We start from the raw sequence: 21,397 nt of genomic DNA on the forward strand, positions 1-21,397 counted from the left end.
TAGGGAATTGACTAGTCAAATTTTCTAGCAACACCCCCAGCATGGATACTGAGCTATCCAGCATTTATCTTCTACTAGGGTCTAATTAGCTCCCCTGGTTGTTTTCTTGGGACTACAGAATTATACATTACTATGTTGTGAAGGATAGCATGGAGGTAAGTGTGAGTAGTTTATAAAAAGACAACTGGGCAGAGCTGACACCACTCAGTCTACATAAATGCTGTGCGTTGTCAGCCCACAACAAGACTTAGGGCATGGTCTGTATTTGTAGGGTCTGTGAATGATTAAAACACAAGTGTTCATGTAGTGCAGAGATGTACTGCATGTGTTTTTTTTTATTTTTTATCTTGCCCTGACATACATATCAAGTTAGCAAAAAACATAACTTTATCTCCAAAATGTAATAGATTCATATATTACAGAAGTGGTCCTCAACCAGTTACCCCATGTAGGTCTGAGATACTTTTAATGTAGAACAGAGGGCCACTGGCAGCACCATTGTCCTACATGCTGCACTGGGTCCTGTGGTGATATTGTTTTTTATTATTTAAAAAATTTGCAGTGGTCCTGTGAGCAGTTTTCTATATTAATAATAAAGGTACTTCTCACTTATATCATCATGACATTTCATAGGTTGTGATAGGTTTCTTTTAAAAGAGGGCTAATTTTGGAGGAAAAAGACCAAAGGCATCAAAAGCCTTAAAAGGGACAACTGGATCATCATTTTTCATATACTATGGCTACTCAAACATTGTGTTGCCAATTTTGGGGTTTAAAAATGAATCTTTTTTTTTTTTTTTTTGGCCTTCTTGGCTTCCTATGCTGTGTCGGGCCCACAGCAGTCTATTTGAATGCTAAATCCATAATTACACCCTTTAGATGAGGTAATAGGTGCATGAGAAGCAACCATTCTACAAAAGCACATGACCCGGGACCACACAGAGGCTTGACCAATTGACCTCTCACCTCACAAGTACAAGAGCTGGCTACACAGTCAGGAAAGTGGTTAATTACTAAATTAGCCCTCTAAAAATGTTCAGCAATGCTCTGCGGGTGTAAAAGGTGAAAGAGAGTCATAAATCCACTACAGAGAATCCCAATCATTTGCCTAAAGCATCATCTTGTGTATCTGCAACATGCTAAACAATTACTGTGGTGACCAAACAGCTGCCAATACAGTGGTACTTCCTTACACAACATAGCCCTCGGACACATGATGGGATTGGATACCTGGGCCTGCTTCTGCTCCCACGTGTCAGGAAGACATAGCCTGTTCTGGTTCCCGGGATAGTGTAAGTCAATTCTTTTAATTATAGTATAAATACAAGCATCTCATATTTTTATTTTCTTTGTTTAGTTTAAAGGAATTGTATTCCTAGTGCTTTTGCACATAATTTGTTTATAGCGAGGGTTTTAAAAAAAAAAAGAATATATGTGTTTATATAAATATTTAGCATTTTCCTTTAGAGACAGCAGGGGGTTTTGTTTCTCAGGCTGTCCCTTTGATTCTTTAATACTAAAAAACTGTTTACAGAACTCAACAGCTCAAACTGAAATTTACACACAAGCAAATGACTCATTGTAACAATCTCTCTCTTGGTAGGTTCAGTCCAGAAAAAGCCGCAAAGCAGGCAGTTCTATTGGTTTCTCTTTAGCTAACCCATTGTGCTCTGTGAATCATTTGTCATATGCTGAATGTTAGGTTTGGTATATCCTTGTCCTTATATTTTTTTCTAACAAATATTAGAGATAAGAAATTAGTTATTTAATTAATGGAAACATTTTATTGAGACAAATGTCCTTGGAAGTGTTAAAAGTTTTATTTTATTTTTTTTCTGATTTTCTTTTCTTTTTTTTTTACCACAACAACATATAGTATACACAAACATAACATTGAAATCAAAACACAAAATACATACACAAAGGCAAAAAAAGGGGGGGGGCAATTTTAACCCACCTCTACTCACCCCTTCAACTATCAAGTCAATACACAATCCTTTTAACCTATAAATAAAAAAAATAAAAATGTTTTTCTTTTTCCATATGTCTATATTCTGGCAAAGGTACCTCCTACCTCAGTCCTGTATGTCTATGGTCAAGTCACGGCTTTGAAATAGTATCAAACCTCTTAGATAAATTTCTCATAAAGAAAACATGCCTTTCATAGGAAGTGGATCTATTCAGATCAAATATCCAATCAGATATAGTCGGAGTGTTGAAAGTTAGTTTAGTCTTGGCTCTTAGGTTATTATGGTTAATGCCAATGTCCATCGCTTGCTCCTTCTGAGAGCCGGTTCACACTGCGGGCGATGCGAGGCGACACGACTTGCCTCGCCGCGATCTCACAAGTCGCCCCCGTTCTGTACAATGGAACCGTTCTGAGAGGAGCGACTCGAGTCGCTCCGACTCAGAAAAAAGGTTCCTGTACTACTTTCGGGCGACCTCGGGGCGACTTGCATTGACTTCTATACAGAAGTCATCTGCAAGTTGCCGCTGAGGTCGCGGCAGGTCGCGGCGAAGCAAGTCGGTGTCGCCTCGCATCGCCTGCAGTGTGAACCGGCCCTTAAGGTTTATTTGTTAAAGCTAAATTCAGGCAGCAATTAAGATACAAATACAATACATAGCTACATTTCTTTCCTCTTTAAATGCAAGCAGTGTAAGTAAGGGCCTGAATATGAATCAGTAACATCGTTTTGCAGTTGCCTGTGTAGCAGAACTGAGACTGGGAGAGGAAAAAACAGCACAAGGAGTGATTAAATTCATGTGCTGAAAAGGAATGTGCTGATAGGAGGAGAAAGCAGAAAGCTGTGTTGTGCTTCTCCTTTATTGCCCAGTCCAGGCGGGTACAGATTCATCACAGCCTAGGCTTAAAGGAATTGGGTTGGTTAACCACTTCCGGACCAGCCGCCGCTGTTTTACTGTGGCAGGTTGGCTCCCCTGCGAGAGCCGTCGTAGCTGTACGTCGGCTCTTGAAGACTATTCAGCAGGAGCGCGCGCACAAACAGCGCGTCCCCAGAGCTGATGCGCATTCCCAGCTAGCATGATGACCACCGGGCACCCACGATCGCTCATGACAGAGCACGAACCGGGATCTGTGTAAACACACAAATCCTGGTTCTCTCAGGGGAGTAGATACAGATTGTGTGTTTCTTCTAAGTATTAACACCGATCGGTCTCCTCCTCTAGTCAGTCCCACCCCCCCCCCCCCCCACAGTTAGAACACACCCAGGGAACACAGTTAACCCCTTGATTGCCCCCTAGTGTTAACCCCTTCCCTGCCAATGACATTTATAGAGTAATCAATAGCTATTTTTAGCTCTGATCGCTGTATAAATGTCATTGGTCCCAAAAAAGTGTCAAAAGTTTCAGATCTGTCTGCAGCAATATCACAGTCATGATAAATATCGCTGATCACCGCCATTACTCGTAAAAAAAAAAAAAAAAAATAGTATAAATATATCCTGTATTTTGTAGACGCTATACAAAGATTTTTTTTTTACCAAAAATATGTAGAAAAATACACATCAGCCTAAACTGAGGAAAACTTTAGTTTTTTTTTTAAATGTGGATATTTATTATAGCAAAAAATACAAAATATTGTGTTTTTTTTTCTTTTTCATAATTGTTGCTCTGTTTTTGTTTATAGTACAAAAAATAAAAAAGGCAAAGGTGATCAAATACCACCAAAAGAAAGCTCTATTTGTGGGGAAAAAAAGGATGTCAATTTTGTTTGGGTACAGTGACGCACGAACGTTTTTAAGGCAGGGCAAAAGGGGCAGCTGCCCTGGGCCCTGTCATTGTTGTGGGGCCCAAAGCAGCTTCCTCATACTTGCCAACTATCCTGGTTTAAATTCCCTCGCCCATGGAGGTTTTAGTCCTGTGTTGTGTCCCAATATCTCAGTATGAAGTGCTGCTACTAATGCTGCCCAACTCTGCCCTATTGTTGTGTACAGATGACTCACCTGTAGGCACTGTGTTTACATGTAAATTACCAGCATTCATATGTAAATAGTGATGGCAGTCATATGTAAATAGCAATGACCAGCGACATTGATATGTATATCATGCCCCCCGGAGGTCATATCCACAGTAATCTCTAGCAACCAATCAACAAGCAGAAATCATGTGCCGTACCCTCTAGCAACTAACCAGTGAGCTGTAATGTGTGCTGTAGCCTCTAGCAACCAGTCAGTGAGCGGTAATGATACACTTTAACTTCTGGCAACCAATCGTGATAGCTGCCTGATCTGATACAGTAAACTGATTTTGAGTCTAGCTGCTATTTATTGTATGAGCAGGTGGAGAGCAAAACTGCATGGGGGGCCCCAAGAAAAGTTTTGCTCAGGGTCCAATCAATATTAAAGATGGCCCTGCAGTGACGCACGACCGTGCAATTGTCAGTTAAAGTGAGGAAGTGCCATATAGCAAAAAATGGCCTGGTCAGGAAGCACATGAATTCTTTTTGAGTTGAATTCATCATTCAACTCAAAACAACTGGTGGTAGAAAAGAAGTACTGTGGGGGCAGCTTGGACCTCAAGGTGAATACTGCGTCCAAAGCAGTTTTTTCTTTAAATGGGTTATTTTTTTTAAATATTTGAATGGAGTTGGTTGGGTGATTTAACCAAACTTTGGAAAAGCGGAACTAAAGGTTCAGCCTTAGTTGAAGTTAGCCTTTCATTTTTGATTTCTGGTTTCTGAATTCATTGAATACTACTTGACACAGATGTCCTCTGCAATATTCAGTGTTAGTTTTTTTGTTCTGGGCTTATAGATGGCCCATCTACGGTTAGCGCCCAAGGCCAGTGCACCATTCTTGGCTCCTTCTGAAGGTATATCACTTGTTGCCTGATTTATAGACCCAAGTTTCACCCAAGCAGCCGGGGCCAACAAGTACATACGTGAATTCACCGCGGGGCCTTAATAATGTCTGCTCGGTTATAGTGAAAGGTGTCTGCTTGTTTGCAAAGTGTATAATTATTATGAGCAGCTCACCCAGCTAAATTCCAGATAGGATTCCTGGCATACATGTCATTTTTTATTAGTCGAGGGCTGAGCTTATAAGAACGTTGATTGACGGCTAGCAGAAGGCTGTTATTTTATGTCTACCATGCAGATACAAAGGCCAGCGTACATTCTGCTCCTTTCAACATCTGCTCCAAGAATGTGCATTTCCCCACAATGATCTGCCCAAAACAAACAGACAGCACTGTAAGCCAACGTAACATACCGAGGAACGGCACGCTTTCTATATAATGCATCCCTCCTCTACTAAGCCTCTATGGTACTTCCTGCAAAGTATGTTTGTATAAACAGTTTATTTTTTACAGATATAATATACCATAACATTTAAAGCATATGTTCAACCAAAACTTTTTTTTTTTTTGTCTTAACTTTGGATTGAATGATGAAGGGTTAGAAGTTCAGAACCCCTGTCAGGCCTTTACAGCTATCTGAAGCTCCGTTAGTTATATCTGCCCTCCAGTCCTGTTCGGCTGATAGTGTTTTACCAGAAGGGAAGTGAGGGAAACTCTCAAACAGCAATACAATGGGAAAAAAATGTTTTTTTGTTTTTGTTTTTTTTAGTAGAGTAGGGAAAGGCATAAAGTGGTTGCAAAGACTCAAGGGTTTTTACTTTCATTGGGGGTTATTTACAAAAGGCAAATCCACTTTGCACTGCAAGTGCACTTGGAAGTGCAGTCGCTCTAAATCTAAGGGGTAGATCTGAAATGAGGGGAAGCTCTGCAGATTTTATCATCCAATCATGTGCAAGCTAAAATGCTGTTTTTTATTTTCGTTGCATGTTCCTCTCGGATCTACAGTGACTTTACTTCCAAGTGCACTTTAAGTGCACTTTCAAGTGCAAAGTGGATTTTCCTTTAGTAAATAACCCCCATAGTGTCTATGCATCAAGGAAAAAACCTTCTTTGTGCAGCAGCGCCCCCAGCCCCCTGTAAAACATACCTGGGCCCCATCTCGTTTCAGTGTTGTGCACGAGAGCCTCAGCTCTCCCAGGCCTCTCCCTTTTCATTGGCTGAGACAGTAGCAGTAGCCATTGAGTTGAGAGTTGAGTTGAGTTGCATCTTGATATATCGCGGTCCTTTAACCAGCAGGGTCCCTACGTGCTTACAAACACATATACAGTACACATACTAGGGCCAATTTTGTAGGCAGGATCTGATTAACCTACCAGCATGTCTTTCTAGTGGCTCCAGCTACTGTCAATTACAGCCAGTGAGCCAAGGGGGAGAGAGCAGGACAGGGCCAAGCCACACTCGGTGTGTCAATAGACACACAGAGCAGCAGCTCGGGAGCTAGCTGCTTTCTATGGGGGCACTGGGCAGGAGGGAGGGAGGGACATGGAGCATCAGCAGGGGACCTGAGTAAAATTGGGGCTGCTCTGTGCAAAACTATTGCACAGAACAGGTAAGTATAATATGTTTGCTATTTAAAAGAGAACAATTAACCTTTAATATCACTTTAAGTTTATGTCCCTATTGCAGATTTTCCCTCACTTCCTGCATACCTCCCAAGCAGTGCTGGGACAAGGCCATCCAGCACCCAGGACAAAGATGCCAAACTGCGCCCCCCTTTCCCTTAGAGTAAGGGTGAGGGTGCCCCCTACCCCTGCAATAAACCATTGCGTCAGGGGCAGCCATCCCTCCTGCCCACCCCTTGTCCCGGCCCTGCTCCCAAGAGTCCCACATTGTGCAGCACTGTCCCCCAGTTTCACCTAACTCCCACGGTCCCAGGTACCTTTGCTTTGTCCCACATCTGCTGCCTGTCCCTATAAAGTAAACCATGCATTACACTTGCCTCGACCCCGTTTTTCTATCCATGTCACCTAGGCAAGGATGACATCACACTCCACACCGCTAGATCCTGGGTAATAATCTCATGAGAAGAGGGTCTTCAAATGGACTGCAATGTCTCCCCTCAAAATTCCTGCATTCCCCAGGAATGAGATGAGATTCAAGGCAAATCCTGGAGGTTTTGGATCCATGGTCCTGGTGATTTTTTGTGCAGATTCTGGAAGACTTTATTTAAACCATAATGCACTGCATGTAAACTAAGAATGACATGACGAAATATGTAGGGAGGGGCCAGTGAGTGACGTCATCCTGCACAAGCATACCCTGCTCGCTGCCTGAGGCCGCGGCTAGAGCTTGAAAGAAAGTGTTTGATCCCAGTGTCAGGCATAACACAAAACATTGTAAGTGTGTTTTTTACTGTTTTCCCAATAAACTATCTATGGTTTTATGCGATGTGGCACCTTCCTCTCTTCCTATGGTGAGCATAGCAGCGCATCGGTGTGATTGATGCTAGTGGATGGCAAGTGGAGATCCATGTCAGATTATCTGAATGCAAATCGGGCACAATTTCATTAGACCACGACTGGATTATGCTGTCAAGTTTTTTCAATAGCAATTCTTGGGGGGAGTACCCAGTTTCCTGTGAAGGGGGTGGACACTGGGTGCCGAATTTCTCTACTTTTTTGCACAAGTTTGTTTTGCACTACAGGATTTAAGCACATATACAGAAGACTGAATCCTTAAAGTCTTACTAAACCCAGGACCCCTTCACTATATCTGGTCTTCCACACTACACAGAACAACAGCAATTATTTTAGTAAATATAAACTGCTGAATACCTTTTTCTCTTTTCCAATATTTTTATTTAAAACATTTTTAACAAGTGCTATATCGACATTTACCATCTTAGTACGAAGTAATGGAACAGGTGACGAATTGGTTATGAGTCAGTTACATCACAATTTACCTTGTATTTATGTGAGGTTTTGTGTATCCTTGTCCTTATTTTAGGTTTATATAGTAAGGTCAGACCTAAACCGAAAAAATTGTAAACAAAGAAAATAAAAAGGAAAAGCCTCCTCTAGGTGATGCACGGAGTGCTCCAACAAGTAGCACGGGGAACTGTGGGGGGGTGCCCCATCTCCCTCTGTCACCTCCCCTAGGTGTAACCAACTTGTTTAACTTCCAAGTGGACCCAGGGGTCCACGGGCCCTTAGAGGTAAATTCCAGTTGAAAGAAAAGAGAGAGAGGAAAGGAATGATAGAAAGAAGAGTAGAGGCTAGTGGAGGGGGTGCACTCTGGCCCTGGAGAAAAATACTCCCGAGCCACTCCTATCTCATTATGCCGAGAGGTAGTTAATCCAAGGGTCCCATATTTTGTCAAACAAAGCTATCTTATCATTTAAAATCGCCGAGAGGAGTAGGTTCACCATTATCCATGACAGTTTAGATTTTATCAAATGAATAGGGATCGTTCCAAGATTTGGCAATTGCTATTCTTGCTGCAAAAAATATGAAGGCGTTGAGTCTCTTCATGTGTTTCTATGTCCCCTCCACTGGGCGTCCCAAGAGTGCCTGCAGGGGGGACTTAGTGAGATTCACTTGAGTCAATGAATATATGAAATTGTATATGCGTATCCTGAATACTTTTTCTCATCAGCAGTATATAGTAGTCTTGTAAATTCTATCAGTGTCTGGTTAAAGCTTGTAGGAGGAGTTTTCATTATGCTCTTACTTTCCTATGAGGCTGCAGGACCCCTGACCTTCTGTCTGGACAGTGCTGATTGGCCCTGTGCTGATCACATGCACCCTCCCAAGAAAGAAAAACACTTTAGCGATATACACCAAACTGAGCATGTGCAGAACACCCCCAAGGCCCTCAGTACTATCAGCAGATGGATTGGGAGCAGTGTAAGAAGGGGAGGATCAGAGAAGACAGGAATCAAACAGCCTTTTTACACAATGTGGAAGGACTTCTTAGGTTCCACAGCGAGTATAGGAAGCACGCTTTACTGCATATATAGACTGATTTTACTGTTGTGGGTTTGGTAACACTTTAAGTTTGCACTTTCATGAACTTCTTCATTAATGAATTGTTTAGGACTTTCACATGAATTTATTTATTACATTTTTATGTTTTTTTATTTTTTGGACTTTCATATGAATTAATTATTAATGAAGATTTCTAGATTTTGATGAATTTTTAATTTATTTATTTGTGCACGACACGTGGATTTATATATTCTTGTATAGTATATTTTATTAATTTCATTGATATGCATCAAGGTCCAATTGGTGAAGCGCAGTTGCCCTATTGTATACAAATAATGCACTGCATGGCCTTTGAACAATCGGGGTTATTTACTAAAGGCAAATCTACTTTGCACTGAAAGTGCACTTGGAAGTGCAGTCGCTCTGAATCTTAGGGGTAGATCTGAAATGAGGGGAAGCTCTGCTGATTTTATCATCCAATCATGTGTAAGCTAAAATGCTGTTTTTTATTTACCTTGCATGTCCCTCTCGGATCTACAGCGACTTTACTTCCAAGTGCACTTTCAGTGCAAAGTGGATTTTCCTTTAGTAAATAACCCCCATTGTCATTGTGTGTGTTAATAGATTCAATAAACAAACGACTTTCCAAACTACGAATCATTATCATGAATATCACTTTCAGTGCAAAGTGGATTTTCCTTTAGTAAATTAGAAGTAGCTTAGAAGGACCAACATCGGGGCTTTTGGATAAACCACTTTTATACAAGGGGGTGGGGGGTATAGAACAGTCATAGGGAGTTATTTACGAAAGGCAAATCCACTTTACACTACAAGTGTAAACTACAAGTGCAAAGTGCACTTTAAATTGCACTGAAAGTGCGCTTGGAAGTGCAGTCGCTGTAAATCGGAGGGGTAGATCTGAAATGAGGGGAAGCTCTGCTGATTTTATCATCCAATCATGTGCAAGCTAAAATACAGTTTTTTTAATTTTCTTTTGCAAGTCCACCTCGGATCTATAGCGACTGCACTTCCAAGTGAACTTTCAGTGCAATTTCAAGTGCACTTTACACTTGTGGATTTGTGAATTTGCCTTTCATAAATAGCCCCCATAGTGTCAGTGAATTGGAAGCTGCTGTAAGGAAAGAATAGATAATATGATGACAAACTGCATAAGGAGAGATTAGTGTCAGTTAGGAAACTGTACTTTAAAGCAATAATCTTGAATGGTTTGTCTCAACCCTCCAACTGACACTTTTGCCGGGCAGCTTGGTCTGTTAACTGAGGTTGAAAAATAAAATACTTACTAGAAGGATCACCAGGTAATACAAGGAAAAAAGCCCAAAAAAAGACACTAATGCGGTCACCAAATGTAAGAATTGGTAAACTGCAATATATTAAATCTTTATGCTTAACCGCTTCAGCCCGGACCATTTGACTGGCCAAAGACCAGAGCACTTTTTGTGATTCGCCACTGCGTTGCTTTAACTGACAATTGCGCGGTCCTGCGACGTTGCTCCCAAACAAAATTGACATACTTTTTTTCCCACAAGTAGAGCTTTCTTTTGGTGGTATTTTATCACCTCTGCGATTTTTATCGTGACTTTATGGTGGACCCTTCGGACAATTTTGACACAATTCAACCATTGGCATCGATCAGTGCGATTGAAAACGCATTGATTACTGTAAAAATTTCACTGGCAGTGAAGGGGTTAACACTAGGGCCCAGTGAAGATGTTAGTGTGTGTCCTGGTTTGTGTTCTAACTGAAGGGAGATGGGAATGTGCAGGGAAAGTAACAGATCGCTGTTCATACTCTGTATGAACAGACGATCTGTCAGTTCTCCCCTCAGAGAACCGGAAACTGTGTGTTTACACACACAGTTCCGGGTTCTCAGTGTGCCCCGAGCGATCGCAGGAGCCAGTCGGTGATCGAGACCGCCGGGTACTCACATCGGCTCGGGGAGCAAGCGCCCCCTAGTGGCCACAGGGCGAAGCGACATTACATAACGTCGTTTTGCCCATCCGCGCCATTCTGCGGCAATACAACTGCGGCAGCTGGTCGGTATGTGGTTAACACAGCTTTGAAGTACAGTTAACTAACTGACCCTAATCTCTCTCTAGGCGCTTTGTCAGCTTCTCCTATCTTTTTTTTTTACAGCAGGTTCCAGCCACCACATCTAAGAATTGGTAAGCTGCAATAGATTACATTTTCAAACAAACATTTGTAGGAACGTCGTGCAAAAATTGTTTGTAGATTCGAAGACTGGACGAATGTTTTTTAAAAGTACTGAAAATGTCATTTGCTTTAAACATTCGATTGCGTTCGAGAATAATTTCCCATCCCGCTCCTTTGAATTTTTTCATCACTATGGTCAAAAACAAAGTCATTTTGACCCAGCTAACAATTAGAAAATCAAACAAAGGTATATAAAGCAAAACATTTTCACACATTCTAGTGGGGGAGTCAATGGTAAAGAAGGATCTGGGTGATCTGTACATCAAAGATTTATTAGCGGCATACAATACTATTTCTGTTGCCCCGATAGAGACGGGTGAGTGACGACAGGAAGTGAGTTATGGCAGGATCACGGGGTGAAAATAATGGGGAAAAAGGAGCTTGAAAAAAGAAAAGCAATGCAGCCACCAAATCTAAAGGCTGATAAGCTGCAAAATATTACATTTTAATTTATATGATTAGATATGGTTTAAAATGAGCTTGTTGCTTTATAGAAATCCATTTTTACAGCCTGTTAAAGTGAGAGTAAAGCTTTGATTTTTTTATTTTATGTTTTTAATTAAAATAACAAACATATTATAGTTACCTGCTGTGTTTAACCACTTCAGATTTACCCCCTTCTGCGTCTCTTTAACTGACAATTGGGCAAACATGCGACGTGACATCCAAACACAATTGACGTCCTTTTTCCCCCACAAATAGAGCTTTCTTTTGGTGGTATTTAATCACCTCTGCGGTTTTTATTTTTTGCGCTATAAACAAAAAAAGAGTGACAATTTTGAAAAAAACACATTATTTTTACTTTTTGCTATAATAAATGTCCCCAAAAATATATAAAATAACATTTTAGGCCGATATGTATTCTTCTACATATTTTTGGTAAAAAAACAAAATCACAGTAAGCGTATATATAGATTGGTTTGCTATAAAAATGCACTGATTACTGTGTAAATGACACTGGCAGGGAAGGGGTTAAACACTGGGGGGTGATCAAGGGGTTAAGTGTGTCCTAGGGAGTGATTCTAACTGTGGAGGGTATAGGCTACATGACAGCAATCACTGCTCCTGATGACAGGGAGAACGGGGAAATGCCTTGTTTACATAGGCATTAGGCTTGTGCAATTAGTTTCGTAACAAATCGAAATTAGGCCGAATTTTGCATCTTGCGGACATGATTCGAGATTTAGTATAACAAATATGGACACTCTACAGAAATAACAAATTATCTGAAAAAGTATTAACGTAACATAACGAATATAACAGAACGAAATTATGTATTTTACAAATGACAACAACTAAATGACTAAATGACAACGAAATAAAATTTTCCATTGTGCACAAGTCTAATAGGCATCTCCCCGTTCTTCTGTTCTGTCTCGGTCACAGAGCATGCAGCGCGTGCACCCACAATGCCGCATTATAAAGGGGACATACCTGTACGCCCTTTTGCCCACCTGTGCCATTCTGATGATGTATATCGGCATGTGGCAGTCGGGAAGGGGTTAATGGTTTTGCACAGAGCAGCTTCGATTCTCTTCTTCTCAGGTCCTCTGCTGGTGCTCCTGGCTGCTCCCCCCTGCAAAGTGCCCCTATAAGAGGATGCTTGCTTTGGGTGCACTCGTGCCTGCTCGCTGCCAAGCTGTGCTCTGTGTGTCCATAAGACACACAGAGCAGAGATCAGGCCCGTCCCTCATCACTGACAGTGATTGACTGCAGCGAGAGCCAATGGCTCCTGCTGCTGTATCTGAGCCAATGATGAGGGAGAGAGCCAAGAGAGCCTCAGCTCTCATGCACATTGTTGGATCGAGATTGGGCTCAGGTAGGTATTTAGGAGAGCTGCATGCAGAAGGTTTTTTACTGCATAGAATGCATTAAGGTACAAAACCTGCTGCCTTTACAACCTCTTTAAGAGCCTGTAGTTGTAGAAGAATAGGTGGACTTTCATTCTAAAGTGTGGCAGATTAGGCTCAATCATACCTGGTGCTGTGCATGAGCTATGCTGTGCTCACTTTGGGCACGCATAGCGCCCTCCAGAAGCCTAAAGCATCATGGGACTTTTGTCTTGTGTAGGGGAGCACTCAGATGTGAGGGCTTGATGTGTGATTAATGACTCTTCTGCATTAAAAAGGGGGGTTACAGGAGCTAATGGTTTTCCAATCTTTAATCAGGGGCTCCCTGGCATCCGATGCCAAGTTGGTTACTTATATATCCCTTGGCTGCTGACCAGAGCTGGGGATTCCACAAAGGATTCTGTCCTCAGATGCTGGCGGAGACCGAGCCAAGCGTGGTACTGATGTACCTCAAAGAGCATCATTTTGTAAGGAATGCAGATGGAGACGCTGCCAAACCATTGCGAATATTAGCTTACAATTTAGAGAGATTATTCTCTGCCGACCTCAGGGATCTTTCTGGCCTGAAGGTGTATTTACATCATGTACATAATGGTATCCAGAACCTCTGTGCTATCATTGAAACCCATCAACTGTACATGAAGCTTGCTCAGAAAACAAATGCTATAAAGGAAAGGATTTAAAGTGGAACTATGCTTCATCGGAGCACCATAGACCAAAAACCATAATAAATGTATTTTTCATATTTAAAGCCAACTCAAAAATCCATCCATGTTTCCATGCTTTGTTTTGTTGAGAGATCACTTAGAAAAACACCCCCTAGCAATTCTGCCCATGGCCATGTTGAGTAAAAGCAGATGACTCATGTAGACTTTACTTCCTGGAATCCATCTTCCCCTAGCTCAAGCATGCAAACAGGAGAGAGTGTGCTTAGCTGAGAAAGCCCCTCCTCCCCTACTAAAGACTCCTGGGATATAGGCTATCATTTGCCTAGGCAAGAAACCAGGAAGTAACTAAAGAAAGGTTTAAAAAAAAAAGTTTAAACAAGTAAATATGATATACTTTCCTATTTACTAATGCTAGCAAGAGTGTGAAAGGAGTGGTAAACCTTCTGTAGTGCAGCAGCACCCCATCGCCCCCCGTTTTACTTACCTGAACCCGATCGTTACTTACCTGAACCCGAGCAACTCCAGCTGTCTCAGGTCCTTATTGGATATATTAATAGCAGCAGGAGCCGTTGCCTTCTGCTGCTGTCAATCAATCCAGGGACATGGGAGCAGGGGGCAGGGCAGAGTCCTGCTGTCTGTGTCAATGGACACAGCAGCAGGACTCAGGAGCGGCCCACACGAGTGCCCCCATTGAATGCGGCTCTCCGCGGGGGCACTCGCCAAAGAGGAGGAGCCTGGAGCGCTGCTGAGGGACCCCAGAAAAAGAGAATTGGGGCCACTCTGTGCAAAACCCTTGTACAGAGGAGGTAAGTATGACATGTTTTTTTTAACAAACAAACCTTTACAACCCCTTGAAGTTCCGCTTTAACGAAAAGCCTTGCTGTTATCCTCCTATCCCCAGCAGTGTACCCTCACCTTCCTTGTGCCCCCTCCTGCTTTCCAATCACAATCTTTACCACATTGCAATGGTTTTGACAGCAGTAGAAAAAAGGTAAGGATTAGAACCTGGCTATTATGTCTAACAGGGGTTAACATTTATTTTAGTTGGGTTTTTAGCTGTTTGTCTTCACCTATTCTGTAAGGAAACGGTAAGACTATACTAATAGTGATAGCAATAGTTTTTTAGCAGCTGTAAAGTGATATTACATTTTTTTTGTAAAGAAAGGGCTAAACTGGAGGTAAAAAGACATGGTGTGCTTGTGCTATTATATGTTTAGCTCTATATGTTATGAAATATAACTATATTACATAGTTACATAGTAGGTGAGGTTGAAAAAAGACAAGTCCATAAAGTCGAACCCACGTGTGTTATTATATGTCAGTATTACATTCTATATGCCTGTATGTTGCGGTCGTTCAGGTGCTTGTCTAATAGTTTCTTGAAACTATCGATGCTTCCTGCTGAGACCACCACCTGTAGAAGGGAATTCCACATCCTTGCCGCTCTTTGAGTAAAGTGTTATGTGTTAGTGTTATTGTTATTATCATTTTTATTATCAGTGAAATAAAAATGCAAACGTGACAGATGGACTATTTGTGCTACATAGATGTTACATTTTGTATTTTTTTCATTTGGATAAAAGTGTCAGTTTAAACTAGCTATAAACCATAACTGGAGGACATTTCTTTTGCTAAAGTACTGTGTATTTTTAAACGAGTACATTTTTTTTTCCTTTAAAAAAAAAATAAAAAAAATACTGTTTTTACTTAACCTTTTTTGGATCTCTCAGTGCTGCTGATCTCTTGCAGCTTCTTTAAACCACTTTTTCTCTACATGTACTTCATAAGCAACTGCATGTCACTGCTCAGGACCAGCTTCCTCATAGAAACAATGGCTGAACATGTCTACCCAAAGAACATTGGCCATTTTTTGTCTCCACTGGGAGAGCCCATGTGACAGGGTGACAACGCAGGAGAGCAGTTGGAAAACTGGGGAAAAAAGTAAAATTATGTTTGAAATGTATTACAGTATTATATGTGAATGGGTTTAGACTTTATTTTGTTTATATGCAAAAGTCTATTGGACCAGGGACATATACGATACAAAAAAAAAAAAAAAAAGAACACCGATAACAATTCTCTAAAAAGAAAACAAAAACTTAAAAAAAACAAGACCTTATGCAAAACTCATTTTTAATTGTTTTATTGAGTTTTGTGTCTGGCCTTTGTAGTAAGATTTTTTTTTGTTTTTGTTGATTTGGAGACTTTGTTATTGGTGGGTTTTTTTTGGTCTTTTTTTTGGGGGGGGGGGGGGGGGGGGTTCTGATTTTGTTATTATCTGCCATCGAGAGATTATTCTTTTGTCATAGGCATTAGCTTTTTGAATTTTCTACCTTAAGTTATGTTTAAATTGATTGACATCACTATTCCCTAACTAAAAAGGTTAGATTGTTCTTCAAGTAATTTATGGCATTTGCTTATTATAACATATGTATTTTTGTTTAACAACCAGATCCTCGAAGAACAGATGAAACTGGAATGCAAGTGCCATGGTGTTTCGGGCTCCTGCACCACAAAGACCTGCTGGAACACTTTGCCTAAATTTCGGGACATCGGCTTCATTTTAAAAGAAAAGTACAACGATGCAGTGCACGTGGAAGTGGTCCGGGCGAACCGGCTCCGCCAACCCACCTTCCTTAAGATCAAAAAGATCAAAAACTACCAAAAGCCCATGGAGACAGACCTGGTCTACATTGAGCGATCTCCAAACTACTGCGAAGAAGACAGCTCCACCGGTAGCGTAGGGACTCAAGGGAGGCTGTGTAACCGCACCTCTCCACATGTGGACGGCTGTGATCTTATGTGTTGCGGCAGAGGGTATAACACCCACCAGTACACCAAAGTTTGGCAGTGCAACTGTAAATTTCACTGGTGCTGTTTTGTCAAGTGCAACACATGCAGTGAAAGGACAGAGGTTTTCACCTGCAAGTAAAGCAACAACCAGGAAACCTATAGCAGGACCACTGTGGCTCCATTTTGCACACTTGATTTTCTTTTTCTTAAGAAAATTACACCCTTACAGGCAGGGAGGGGGAAACATTTCTTTCGTTAAGCGTTGGCTGTTCCATCGGGAGAATGGCACCTTTATATGCTGGAGGGTTTTTCGTGTAGTTATTTATAAATTGTACGTCAAGCAGAGGAGAATAAAAAATATCCGTACACGAGGAGGGTTGTAGGACTACAAAGGAGGGACCAATCGGACAAAACTATTTTCAATAGTCTCAGCTATTGGATAGAACTACAATTTGTTTCACCTGCCAGTCACACTGGAATAACTGGACATTAAAAAAAAAGAAAATTATTATTATTAATTTATGTTTTAATAGTATGAACAAATTCAGAGCACTAACGGGTAGTTTGTGTCTTAATTCTCTACTAAATGTTAAGCTTAGAGATGTCTGACTTACCATAAATCTTGTATATGTTGTTTTTCTAACTATTTTCCATGCTACTGAGCTCTCGATAAAAGGGGTCTTAAACTTTGCATTCGATTCTTTTATTTAATTTTTTTAAAGAAGCAGATTTAGACTATTGGTCTGGTTCAAGCTCGTCTTTAATGTACAGGGGTTGTGTGACAGTACAGTGATAAGATTTTTTAAATAGTTTTGTTTTCACCTTCATAATGCTGTTCAGCTGAAAAAGTCAGTTGCTCGAGTCTATTTAACCACTTGCCGCCCGCCCTATTACAAATAGACGGCGGCAAAGTGGTTTCATAATCCTAACCGGACGTCATATGACGTGATCAGGATTATGAGCCGCTGCGCGCCCCCGGGGGCGCGCATCGCGGCGATCGTTGTTGCGGGGTGTTAGTCTGACACCCGGCAACTACGATCTCGGTAAAGAGTCTCCGACGGAGACTCTTTACCACGTGATCAGCCGTGTCCAATCACGGCTGATCACAGTGTAAATGGGAAGAGCCGGTGATCGGCTTTTCCTCACTCGCGTCTGTCAGACGCGAGTAGAGGAGAGCCGATCGGCTGCTCCTCTGACAGGGGGGGTCTGTGCTGATCGATTATCAGCACAGCCCCCCCCGAGGATGCCCACACTGGACCACCAGGGATGCCACCAGACCACCAGGGATGCCCAGCAGAGGTAATCCTCCCTAGACCACCAGGGATGCCAGTCAGGCACAATGGATGCCAATCAGTGCCCATAATGGATGGCAATCAGTGCCAACAATGGGCATCACTGATTGGCATGCATTATTGTTTGGCACTGATTGGCATCCATTAGTACAGTATAACACCTGTGTTGCTAATGAGTGCCCACCTGTGCCGCTAATGAGTGCCCACCTGTGCCGCTAATGAGTGCCCACCTGTGCCACCTATCAGTGCCCACCTGTGCCGCCTATCAGTGCCCACCCATGCCCATCTGTGCCGCCTACCAATGCCCATCTGTGCCGCCTACCCATGCCCATCTGTGCCGCCCATCCATGCCAATCCGTGCCAGCTATCAGTGCCAATTTGTGCCACCTATCAGTGTCCATCCGTGTCGCCCATCCGTGTCGCCTATCCGTGTCGCCTATCAGTGCCGCCTATCAGTGCCGCCTATCAGTGTCCATCAATGCCACCTCATCAGTGCCACTTCATTGGTGCCCATCAGTGCCGCCTTATCAGTGCCCATCAGTGTAGCCCCATCAGTGCCCATCCGTGAAGGAGAAAACGTACTTATTTACAAAGTTTTGAAAGTGAAACAAAAAAAAACATTTTTTTTTTCAAAATTTTCGGTATTTTTTTATTTGTAGCACAAAAAATAAAAACCGCAGAGGTGATCAAATACCACCAAAAGAAAGCTCTATTTGTGGGAAAAAAATGATAAAAATTTCATTTGGGTACAGTGTAGCATGACCGCGCAATTGTCATTCAAAGTGCGACAGCGCTGAAAGCTCAAAATTGGTCTGGGCAGGAAGGTGTTTAAGTGCCCTGTATTGAAGTGGTTAACTGCTGTGGAAATTCTGGGGGGCAAGGGCTCATGCACGCAGCAGCCAAAAAATTGTGTTTTTATCATTAACCTTTTTTTTTTTACATGGATCTGAACACAGCTCTATAGTTTTCTATGGGCCCATGCTCACATCTGCATAAAGATCAGTAAACTTGCACTGCAAAAAGATCTGCAAAGAAATATGTAGAAAATTCCAGGTTCGGTGTCTGTAATGTACCCGCGTAAACATTTGTGATAAATACAAGTGTACTGTATATTATGCAGTGCAAATAAACACTATTGGAGCTGCCAATGTCCTACCAACAAAAGTAGATGGCTTCACTGAGCAGCCACCTGCACCCTAGCAATCGAAGAACACTAGGCAACTTCTCTGAGAATCCTTTTGCATCCTGCAAACCAAAGTACTCAAGGCAGCTTTCTTAAGAATCCTCCTGCATCCTAGCAACTGAAGAATATCAGGCAACTTTTTGTGGAGACTTTGCCTGAGTTCTAGCAACAGGGCTATGTTTGCTGTAATGCTGTATGTATGTTAACGTTCACTGAGAAGCTGCCTGTATCCTAGCAAAAGGGCCATGTACACTGTAACGCTCTATGTATGCAAACGTTGCACAAGCATTACGTATGTAAAATTACAACTTCTGCAAGCAAGATCCTGCAACTTATTTGCCATATTTTCATATGGCCATGTGCATGTGTCCTAAGGGAAAGGCCAGTCTAAAATTAGCAGGCCCCAAGTTGGCCACCCACCACCAATGTAAACAAATTCTGGGCAGGGGAGGGGCTGAGGATGAGAGATAACTTGAAAACCTGTATCCTGGAATAATTGGGGACTTGAAACTTGAGTAATTCTTGTTGTGCACATTTTCGTATTTTCTGTGGTTGAGAGCTTGGATCCATGTTCTCCTGCTTCCTTTGTCTTCTTATAAGCTCCAAAATGATGATGGGTGACCTCATAGGCCAATCAGGAGAGATGAAAGACATTAGTGGGGCAAAATCTACTCCCACCAACAGGGGCTGGCAGAGAATTTATCAAAAGCGTCTATGTTTCGAAGCTGCTGTGGTAGTGTATGACATATATGAGCATGTATTTGGATAATTCTAGATACCCATGTTCTAAACTGCTGCTTATTTGGCACTGTCAAGGCAATAATAAGGTTACTTTAAAAAAGCTTTAAATTATATGTAAAGCTCAAACTTTTAAAGTACAGTAAACCTTGGATTGTGAGCATAATTTGTTCCGGAAGTATGCTTGTAATCCAAAACACTTGTATATCAAAGCGAATTTCCCCATAAGAAATAATGGAAACTCAAATGATTCGTTCCACAACCATTTAGTCCTTCAGTTTATAGTCCATATAACAAGATTATAGCAATGTGATTTGATTGTGTAACCATAAAATGTCCATCAACATATGTCAGCCTCCACAAGGGGATGAGAAGCAAAATCCAACAGGAGAGTATGAACGAGAAGAAAAGAGAGGTGCCTCTAAGTGAAGCCACACGGTTACATTTAATGAAAGTACAACATTTAGCAACTCACATGGTTGATGATTAAAAGAGGCACATCTAAGTATGCAGGCATCCGGGGTAAAGCTGTCCATATAGATCATCCTTCGCACTGTCAGCTCTCACCGCTGTCAGTCTGCAATCATGACCAGGAAGACTACCCTGGAGTAGAGCGATCTGAAAGCGTGGCTTGAACCCCTCGTGGAGCTCAGCGTGGAAGGGAGGAAGTCAATGGCTGTGCAGGGGATGGTCTATGTGAACAGCTTTACCCCGGATGCCTGTATACTTAGATGTGCCTGTTTTAATCATCAACCATGTGAGTTTCTAAATGTTGTACCTTCATTAAATGTAACTGTATTGCTACACAACACATTTAGAGACGCTACTTGTGTATCAACACATCGCTTGTATATCAAGTCAAATTTTCTTTTTTAAATTTGCTTGTCTTGCAAAACGTTACTCTCAAACCAAGGTTTTACTGTATAACTAAAGGTAAAACATTTTTTTTTTAATTATGGATAGAGGGGAGAGGGATTAGAACACCTGTCAGATTACTATTGCTGTCTACCCCCATTTGGGAGAGTCACAATCTCTATTTGTCCTGTTTACCATTATCATTGAAAGTGAAAGTAAACGAAAATCCCACGTTTTGGGTTGTCCCTAGAAAAGTAATAGAAGGGAAATCTTCCAATGGGCACATTAGTTATAGTAACCTGGGGGTCCCCAGGAGATTCCCTTAATTTGCAGGGATTTCCGCTCTAATCCGCTTTTGGCTATGGGACAGGAAGTGAAGGTAAATCTCTCCATTGGAACAAAGAGATAAAAATAAACCTTGCAGGGGTTATAATCCTCCCTTACTCAATCCAAAATGAAAAAAAGTTTTGCCTATAGTTCTACTTTAGGTTTTGGATAGTCTAAGAAACGACTAAAACCCTTATATGTTAATTTTGTATGCTGTCTCTGTCCCGCTGAAGAGATTTCTCTTCAGTTCCTGTCCTGTAGACACTACAGTAAATAAGAGAAAATATTTCCATAGTGAGGGAAATCCCCTTTTAGATAGTTGTCATAGGAACAGTTTTCCTGACTAGAGGATTTGTCCTTTACTCATGCTTTGGGGACAATTTTTATTCCCCCCTCCTTCTGTCTTAGTGACAATGGTCAACGGGACATATAGAGAGGACTAATCTCCTCAGTGAGGATACAAACAGTAATAAAAGTTTATAATAGGTCCAATCTTTCCACAGTCTAAAACTAGAAAAAAGTTTTACTTTATATAAACTTTATTTGTGTTGATCTATTTTATAGTAAAAAAGAGAAAACTGCCTTTTCTTAGTCCATAAGCTCCGTAGCTCTTGTTGTAGCACGCGCACTCACCTGAAATATTGACATTTTTGGG

At 41.6% G+C, this 21,397-nt stretch overlaps 1 protein-coding gene across 2 annotated transcripts in view; it reads left to right on the plus strand.

Annotated features, from left to right (window-relative positions):
- The window catches only part of WNT7B (Wnt family member 7B), a 223,013-nt gene extending 205,975 nt beyond the window's left edge, over positions 1–17,038 (plus strand). For both annotated transcript variants that reach the window (XM_077469349.1, XM_077469348.1), the window contains exon 4: positions 16,007–17,038. In XM_077469349.1, coding sequence (XP_077325475.1) covers positions 16,007–16,486 — 480 coding nt within the window. In that variant the 3' untranslated portion in view covers positions 16,487–17,038. The remainder of the gene's footprint in view (positions 1–16,006) is intronic.
- The last annotated feature ends 4,359 nt before the right edge of the window (positions 17,039–21,397 follow it).

The sequence above is a fragment of the Lithobates pipiens genome, unplaced genomic scaffold, assembly GCF_037356315.1.
Source record: "Lithobates pipiens isolate NorthernLeopardFrog02 unplaced genomic scaffold, aLitPip1_a1.2 Scaffold_8, whole genome shotgun sequence".
Lineage (NCBI taxonomy): Eukaryota > Metazoa > Chordata > Amphibia > Anura > Ranidae > Lithobates > Lithobates pipiens.